The 9,201-nt window shown below is 54.5% G+C and overlaps 1 protein-coding gene across 1 annotated transcript; it reads right to left on the reverse strand.

Moving 5' to 3' along the window:
- Positions 1-7,907: 7,907 nt before the first annotated feature.
- CCL5 (chemokine (C-C motif) ligand 5) lies at positions 7,908-9,201 on the reverse strand. The gene is made up of 3 exons (XM_010182760.1): positions 9,126-9,201; positions 8,531-8,642; positions 7,908-7,995 (listed from the first exon to the last, which is right to left on the reverse strand). The coding sequence occupies exons 1-3, from the start codon at positions 9,199-9,201 to the stop codon at positions 7,908-7,910; spliced, it is 276 nt and encodes a 91-aa protein (XP_010181062.1).

The raw sequence follows: 9,201 nt of genomic DNA on the forward strand, positions 1-9,201 counted from the left end.
GCAAAGCAATGTGGCAAGCGTCGCTGCTGTCATGCAGGATTAGCGTTATCCTGAGCCGCTGCGATGAAGCGGGATGCTGAGGAGGCAGGAGCTGCACGAGCCTACGTCATCCGCAGGTGGCTCCAAGGGGTTGCTGGAGAGGCACCATGAGACACCTTGGGTTGGGGCATTGCTGCTCTTCCTCAGCTGATTTACACAGGTCTGCAACCTCATCCCTCTGCCCTGTCACCTCCGCCTGTGGCCTGGCCCATGGGACTGCACCTCTATTGTTCTTATCTTATTTTAAATTATTTAAGAAATTATTACATGGGTTAGACAGTATTTTCTTCTGTGTATAATGCTATTTATGGGAGGGTGGCTTAGAGTCTCAATGTTGGATGATGGGTGGCCCTGGCTTACATGTGTGAAGTGATTCTGGAGAATAAAGAATTTGGACAAAACTTCTGCTTTTTTCCCTTTATGTGCCTCTGTGTGGTGTTCACTAGCACAGACGCAGACCCTCGCCCTGAGCCTGTCTGTACACTCTACATGGCACGTGATGATGGGAAATAGTTTGAGACAAAACCATAAAGTTTCCGTATTGCAGATACATTAATATCCTCCGACACCTCATTCCTCCGCCACACACCCCCCCGCCTCCCACATCCTCTGCAGAATTAGACATGTTTGTATACACATATGTGCCTTTTATATACATGAATAGGGTCTCCACGCACCCCAGGCATGTCCACTTGCTTGCCATTCTAGTGCCACATGCCGCACCCCAAACTGGTGTGTGTGCAATGGGTGGGTGATGGGACATGTTGCTGTAAGGGGTAAAATCCTGCCAGAGGCTTTGGGAAGGGAGCAGGGAGAGGGGCTCACGGTCAGATGGGAGGAAGCAGAGAGCATGGAGTTGTGGCAGTGAGCTGGTCAGTACCTGGGCATGTGAGCTCTCATCCATCCTTGTGCCAAGGGCACAGAGCAGTGCCGATTCCCTGCCTGTGCACACCCCTGATAGCCCCTTCTGTCAGCTCAGCTGCAGTATTTCCCAGCACAGAACCCACAGGCACCCACAAGCGCACTGTCAGCAGCCCTGCGGCATCCCTCCTCCCACATATCTGCTCCTCCAAGACATCACCACATCTCTGCCCACCAGCCCCCGTGCATCCCCGGGTTCTGCTTGGAGAGGGACAGGGAACACAGTTTTCTTTCTAACCACCCCAACAGGGGCCATTCCTCCCTTTCCCACCAGCAAACCTGCTTTCTCCTGGCTGTAGTCAGTTCCAGGAAGTGGCTTTGCATGGGAACACGAATGGAAAGGAGCAGGTCCCAAGGGTAAAAGCACAGTTCAGGCCATGACTTGCCCATTGCAGTCATGCTCAGCACTCCTCTGCTTCTGCACATTGAGATGAAACATCTCTATAAAAACAGATTCACCCAGAGCTAACCTGGCCCTGCAGCCATCCTGTTTCAGTCCATATTTCCTCTTCCTAATGCAACAACAACCTGTCTTGCATTGTTTCCTTTTTTCCTTTATAGATCAGACTTGACAACCCCAAGGCTGGGAAAGCACCTCCACGGTGTTGTGATTTCCCTCTAGTCATGTGTTTTCCAGGCTGCAAAGCTGGCTGCAGGCAGGAGGACCCATGGAGCAGCACCCCTGCCAAGGGCAGTCCCAGACAGGCTCCCTGCTGCATCCCAGGAGATGGGGATGGGGGACGATGTAAAGGGCTCCTCTCTAGCTCCATGGGGATGGCTCCTGCCCGCTCTGCAGGAAGGATGGTTTGGGAAAGGCTCTCACTCACCCCTGGCAGGGTCCCCGTGCTCCCCTGGCACAGCAGGGTCCTTGCAGAGAGGGTCAGGTCCAAGCAGGGACGAGGTAGATCAACATATTCACAGAAATCTTGTCCCACTCTATGGCCAGGGCTTGCCATTATGAAGGAGACACAATACCTGCAGAGAGGTGTGTCCTGAGTGGTGCTTTTCTCCTGTGAGACATGAGAGCAGAGAGTGGCCGTCTCATGATGGGATGGGTAGGCAGGAACTGCCCAGGAAGGGGTGCTGGGGGTCTCCTTTGCCCCGAGGGCATCCTGACCCTGCACGCCTGTCGTGGGCTCAGCTACCTTTTGTGCTGTCTTTGATGCTGTAGAGGAACTGCAGGAGCCCAAAATCATTCCTGGTCTGGGGCTCTGCAGCTGCGAGGGGACAGAGGATGGTGTCTGTCATCAGAGGGGACATGAGACTGATGTCACGGTGAGGGGAAAGGCTGGGGGGTCTGAATTGTGCCCCAGGCCCCAGGGGATGGGCTGGAGATGCGGGAGGACTCGGCGCTGCAGCTGGCTCATGTCCGGACAGTCCCTGGCCAGGATCCCGGCCACGTGCGGGAATTTCCCTCTCCAGCCTTTCTGGTTTCAATTTCCTTTCTGAAGCTCCAGCAGCAGCAGCCAAGCCAGGCTGCTCCAGCAGCTCCCCCACCCCAGACCCCTGGCATGAGCTGGGCACAGTGAGGGGGGTCCCTCTGTGTGGGGACCATGGAAGCCCATCCCGGGGGTCCTGTGCCCACCCGTGCTGCCTGGCTCTCCATGCCAGCCTATGGGGATGGGGATGGTGGGGGGCAGCACTATGCTGGGGAGCTGAGAGCAAAGGAGAAGGCTGATCTCAGGGGTCAAATTTTGAGAGATTTTGACTGCAGTGGTCAAACGTGCAGGGAGCAGCCTGCTGCCAGCTCTGGGCAGGGGAGGGCAGCCAGGAGGGGACTCGTGGATGAGGTGGGAGAGCTGCTGTGGGGAGAGAAACTGGTGAGGCCAGAGGACGCGTCACCAGCTCTCAGTGGTCCCTGCTGCACAGAAACCTGCCAGAGATGGCCCAACTGCAGATCAGCCCCTAGCCTGGCTTTTACGACACCCCACTTATGACACCCTTCTCCACATCAGCTCTGAGTCCAACACTCCCTTCCCTGCAGGTTTCTTTGCGCTTCAAGCAGTCCAGGGACATCTGTGGTACAAAATAGAATGCAAGATGGGATGGGTGAGACATGGAGCACTAGGAAGTGTGGAGCCAGGTATCAAGACGCAAGACACAAGTCAGGACTCAGCAAGGCCAAGTGGTTCACCAGCCAGATCTGAGCTGAAGGAATGAGAGTCCAGCTGAGAAGCAAGAGGAGAGTCCAGCTCCCCAGTTGCCTGCTGGAAGGTAACCATTGCTCAGTCATCAGGCTTCTCATGTGCTTGTAGAAGTGGACAAAAGCCAAGCCCAGCTGTTTCCTTGTGGCCTGACAGGTTAATTCTGCAGGACCCCAGGCAAGACCACAGGCTTTTCCTTTACTGTCTGCTGCTTAGTAACGGTCAGAAGGCATCTAGAAGGCCAGAAGGCATCTAGAAGGTCAGAAGACCCTGATGGTGCCATGGGGAAAGCATCAAGCGTAGTCTACAACTGGACATGCTTAGTCTGGACCTGGTATCCTGGTTCTCTATGGTCTTTCTGAGAGCAAGAACCCTGTGCCTGCTCCCTTTCTCCCAGTGAAGATGAGAGAAGCCCTAAGAAGGGAGGTCAGCCCTGCAGACCCCATGTCTGCATTTTCCCCTCATGGACCCTGTTCCTAACCCGATTCTCTAATTACCCCCTCCATCAATCCCTTCAGGGCTGCTCTCCTCCTCTGGCTCTCAGCTGTTCTCCTCAACGTGAGGAGTGTGGTTGCGGTTATTTCTACGCAACATCTCTAAAGGGACATACATCCTGCCATGACCTTTCTCTACAGCTCTTTGGTAGCTGATGGTTTGAAATCGGCCTCATGGCTCAGCCTCTTTGAGTTTTGTCTTTCTAATCTACACTGGCCGTGTTCTGGCAGCTTCACATCACTCAAAAAGTCTTTTTCCTAAGCCCACCCATTTATATTACCCATCCCCAGTGCTTCTGTGTGGAAAGCAAGGACTGGTTGTATCAGAGATGAGCACAGACATGATCTGTACGTCAGCTTAGCTCCTGATGGGAACATGGAGGTGTCCCTGTTTGCCCTCATTGCTCTCCTTGTTGCTGCCTTCTGTTCCCAATCCAGCTGTGCTCCAGGTGAATCCATCTCTGTCTTTGGCTTGCTTCTTCCACTCCTGGAGAAAGAAGGGCTTATGATGGTGACCTGCAATGCTTGAGGAACAGGCATGACTGCTCTGACCTCTTGGTCTGGAGGGTGGTGTGCTGGGAGTGCTGGTTCTCTGCTGGTCGTACACATCCACATTGTGTCCCCTCCTGGTCATATGGATTCAGTTTGGTGTCCCAAATCTCTTCCAGCCAGCCATGAGACAGCTGAAAGCTGCGTTACGTACCCTTGGCAGAAGGTTTCCAGGACTCACGTGAATGACTATTTCCACACCACCAGCAGCCGGCTGCTGGCTGGGCATGGGCTTTTGCCCACACAGGAAGCCTTTGGCTCAGCCCTACAAATCTTTCTCCCTCTTGGGACCATGAGTGAATCTTGTGGGGGTGTTATCTGGAATTGATCATCACTCAGTCCTGGTGAGGAGAGACGCCTTCCAGTTGCACAGAGATGGCTGAGAAGGACCTGCCCATGTGGATACTGGGATGAGCCCAGTGGAGGGGGGTGGGAGGTAATTCCTGGCATCCTCTGGGGTCCCAGGTGAGGTGTTTGGTGCCCTGCACAGAAATACCCAGGAGGTGCCTGCCCCAGAGACACCAACCACACACTCTGCAGTGGCCACTGTGGTCTGTGGTCCTGCCTGTGGGAGCCAGCAGCAAGCTGAGGCAGAGCCAGGACTGGCCGCTGCTCTGTTCTCTCAGCACTTCTTGGCTGGCTGCCTCCACACCAGACAGTGGTCACAAAAAGGACGTTTCCCAGCCCCAGTGTGACGCAATGCAGCTTTGTGGTGGTGCATCCCTTCCTCACCACAGAGGGTTCCTGGTCCTCCCCACTTCCCAGGAAGAAACACCAGGTCTGCACTGACCCTGATGCTGGCCAGAGGAGGGCATTTGTGAACTTTCTGGGGACACACTGATATGGCCACCCCCACCTGGTTTCCCAGTGCTCCAACTCTGGCCCTGGGAGTCCAGGACCAGCCCCAGCTTCTTCTCCTGCTCTATCAAAGGAACGCCTTTGTTGGTGTGGGCTGCTCAACTCTTGCCCACCACAGTCCTGTGGTCAGGGAGTAGGACCCACCAACCCACTTCACCCAGCGTGACTCTGCAAAGGCAAGTTCATGCCTCAGTTTCCCCATCTGTAAGGGAGGGATAGCAATGCTCAAAAGCTTTCTGTGAAGTGCTTCAGGAGCCACTGTAAGAAAGCAAACCAAGGCAAGCACTGTTTGATCACGCTCATGTTCAGGAAGGCCTGGCTGATGTTACGTCTCCTCCCCTCATCCCTCCACTGCCAGGCTGTGTCCTGAGGTCCCCCTTGCCCCCTGCCATGGCAGGCTGTGCCAGAGCTGCTTTGCAGGGCTGCAAAACAAAACCCTGTACCTCTGTCCTCGCGCTGAGCTGCCTGCACTGCCTGCACTGCCTGCAGACCATTTGGGCTCCTTTGAGAGCTGCTCTAGAGCACCCCTCAGCTACCCTGCGGGAAGGGGCATTTCAGGCATGCTGCTAATTACCGATGTTCAGCCTCACTCTGTAGACGTGGTTTCACACCATCATTAAGGAATAAAGTCTTCTGCTCATAACACCTGTCTCCGTCAGTGAGCTTGGACATTGATGGACCTCTTCCCTGATGCACAGACTTCCCCTTCCCACCCACCCTCAGTAGGATGGTCCTGTTGGGACCCCAAACCCTGCTCTCCACAGCCCAGCCTGCTGGATGTGCAGAGACCCGGTCATGAGCCTGCTGTGAGCCCCAGTTTGGGGTAGGAGTTCATTGCCCCCCATCTTCTCCTGCCAGGTTCTTGTCCACCCTGCAAAGCTGCTGTCAGGGTGGACCTGGGGCAGCCCCAGCCCCTGTGTCTGTAAATCCCACTGACCCAACACGGCTCTCCCAACCTGAGCTCTGGGACCCCTTCCTCCACTGCATCCTCCCTCTCCCTCCTCCACCCCTGTCCTCCGCCCTCAGCCACACAGCTCTGCCTCTTTTCTCTCTGCAGCTCCTCCATGCCCCTCTGCAGCCCAGGGTGCCCTGCACCCGTGTCTGCTCCCTTACACCCTTTCTCCCCATCCCCAGGGACAGCCAACCTGTTCTGCCTGGGGCTGTGCCACCTTGTGCCCCATCACCAAGCATTTGGGATCCCCTCCATCCCTGGGACGCCCCAGGACTCCCTCCAGCCCTCAGCCCTGGGCAGCACACAGGCAGAAGTCCTGTCAGGGTGCAGGGACAGGGCCAGTTCGGGTTGTGAGAGACTCTGGGGGAATTGATAAGGAACTGCAATAGGAAAGGGTGGTCAGTAAATGGGGTGGAGAGGTGGTGATGAGCAAGGGGAGAGCAGGAGTCAACCTGAACATCTGCAGACCACTGTGGCACTGGTGGACTTGGGAGTGTTTTACAGGTATTGTATCTCACGCTGGATTTCTTGTCCCTAATTATGGGGGATCATTTGTTGCGAGCAATGAGAGGTGGCTGAGACATTACTCCTAGGGGTGATGAGCAGTTAATTTCGTGGTGGAAAATGTCCTGGGAGGTGAAGACTTGACATGCAGAAGCTGCCGGGTGGCTCTTGGCCAAGGGGCAGCAAAAAACAGCTCTGATGGAGACGTCCCAGAGAGCAAAGGTCCCCGTGCCCTGCCCCAGAGCTTCAGCAGTGAGGAGGTCAGACCCAGCCGTCTCATTCTCTCCCCACAAAGATAGCAGCCCGTTTTAAATGCAAACCATGGGCTGATAAATTGCTCTTGTCGGTTTTACTTTGTGCAAAATGTCTCTTGTGCTTTTTTAAACCAAATTCAGGTTTCCTTCCCAAAGCATCTGAAGGGAGTTGCTGCCTACCGTGTGCAGTAAAACACGGACAGAGCTGACCCAGCACTGAGCTCAGGCTGCATCCCTGTGGTCCCAGCTGGCCAGCCCTGAGCAGAAACCCTGCTGCACGCCCACGCTGGGATGTCTGGACACCCTTTTGCCAGACCCACTGGGGCAGACCCACAGGTGCAGCTCCTCCAGCTCCTGCCCTTGGCTGCTGATGCAATGGAAAGGGCTGGGAGAGTGGCCCAGCCCTCAGCAGGGAGCAGCCCTGGGAGGAGTGAAGGGCAGATGGGGCTGATGGTGCTAGGAGTGGGGAGGCAATGCGGAAGGGAAGGTTTTTAGGGCTAAGGAAGCTGAGGCATTGCCAGCTGGGAAGTTGGGGTTCTTCCCCTGTCTCTCCCAAAATGGTTGCAGAGGAGTCCCTTCAGCCCTGTTTTTCCAGGCACGAGGGGAACAACTTCTTCCAGAGCTGACATAGAGAGAAAAAAATCTTTATTCTATGGCGCCAGCAAGAGACAGCGTTTTGAGAACAAGGTTGAACAATGTGGTTTCACAATGAGCATCCTGTAAGTAATCAGCCTACCACATCCTTCACGAAGGAGACAGATCTCACTCATAGCATTGACCCCACCTTGGCAAAATTCAACCAGCTGACTTGGAAGCCAGCCTGGGCTTACATGACGGCGCTCATACCTAATTTTGACAGACCACATCCCACAAATAGCTCTGGGGATAAAATTCCCCTCCCATTCTAGCAGCAGAGGCACAAAGAGGGGACAGCTTAGCCAGATGTTGCACAGCAGGCTACGTCAAGATGGGTCTGCAAGGTCAGGAGGTCCCCAGCAACACAGCTGCCCATGAGGGTGGATAAATTATCATGGATAAATTACATCTTTGCAAGAGAAAAGGAACTTCAGGGGTCCCATGGTGGCTCAACAGGTCCTGGTGCTCAGCAGCAACATTTCTAGGTCTGTGCCAAGACTCTGCTGGATGGTCTTGCAGGACTTCTCCAGGACAGAGACCTCTCAGCTCCCAGCACTCACTGCAGCTCCAGGGTGTTCACGTATTCCTTCACCCACCTGGCGTCAGGGTTAGCACAGACCTCCCGGTCCTTCCTGGTGATGAACCTGTCAAATCAGGCAAGAAAAGGGACGTGAGGGCCTTGGGACACCGCCTGGGCAAGTGCTGACCTGCCCTGTGGTCAGGGCTGGCTCCCAAGGGGACCATCCCACAGACCTGAAAGCGTCAGGGGGCTGCAGAGACTCCTAAAACCCAGGGGACAGGGAGAGATCAAGGTCCCCTGGGAAAGCCCCGCCATGCTCAGGTGTTCCTGGCCATGCTCAGTATGAGCCTGGGTGCAGTGCATGGTGCACGTCTTGCAGGTGGCACATTATGTGCATTGTGCTTATCACTACTGCTGGCCTCCTCCTTCCCACACATTATTCCCAGCACCCAGATGGTTCAAGGAGACCAAGAAGACGACTCTTTTCTCAGCTAAGGAGGACGAGTGCTCAGATGCTGCATGTGGGACCTCTGGTGGCTGCCCACTTCTCTTACTCCAGGTGTGGTTGCCCACACCACCACGCTCTTGGCCCCATTGGAGATGAAGCAAAGAGCCCAAAGGCTGGCAGAGCCTTTCCTCAGAGAGGAGCCAGTACTTACACAACTGCTGGCTGTGAGCACTTGCTGCTGGTGTAGTAATAATCCTTCACATGATTCTGGGGCAGCTTTCGGGAGGTGTAGCTGAAGCAGCACACAGTTGTGTCAGCCCCAACTGGAAGAGATCAAGAAAGCCAGCCTGAGTCTGTCACTCAATAAACTGCACATTCACCACCAAAATCACGGGCAACCATCCCCGTAGTCAGCTGTGGAGCCCTCTTCTCTTTGTTTCCCCAGAAAGTCAGCAAGAAATTGCTGTGAAGTCCAAAGCTTCATTAAAGTTGTTGCTAGGATTGCTTGTTAAATGTTTTACACCCACTCCCAATGTTACAGATCCCTTCAGTCACCCTGGGACCACTCCTAAAGCCCAACAACAAAATCAAGGGAGATGAAATCTGACAACTTCTATGCTTATCAGTAAAGTTCATCCCTAAGATAAAAGAATGCTAGAAAGGAAGATCAAACCCAAGAAAGCAGGAGAAGCTATTCACACAAGTTTACAGACTTTGCAGCTAACTTTTTGCAGTTCTGCTTCAAAATTACTGCCAGTCAGAGCAAAAACCCACTCCAAGAGAGCAGAGAGGGATGCTGTACTCACTTGGAGCAGGAGAGGCCTGAGAAAAGAGGGTGGCAGTGAGAATGATGGAGAGGCACACTGCGAAGACCTTCATCAT

This window comes from Mesitornis unicolor, unplaced genomic scaffold, assembly GCF_000695765.1.
Source record: "Mesitornis unicolor isolate BGI_N332 unplaced genomic scaffold, ASM69576v1 scaffold10434, whole genome shotgun sequence".
Lineage (NCBI taxonomy): Eukaryota > Metazoa > Chordata > Aves > Mesitornithiformes > Mesitornithidae > Mesitornis > Mesitornis unicolor.

Excerpts from the sequence above, each read along its gene's own strand:
- CCL5 (XM_010182760.1), bottom strand. The coding sequence starts at position 9,201 with ATGATGAAGGTCTTCGCAGTGTGCCTCTCCATCATTCTCACTGCCACC. Across the intron at positions 8,643-9,125 it reads TCAGGCCTCTCCTGCTCCAA|TTGGGGCTGACACAACTGTG; the intron begins GTGAGTACAGCA and ends GATCTCTTCCAG. Across the intron at positions 7,996-8,530 it reads TGCTCACAGCCAGCAGTTGT|GTTCATCACCAGGAAGGACC; the intron begins GTAAGTACTGGC and ends CTGATTTGACAG.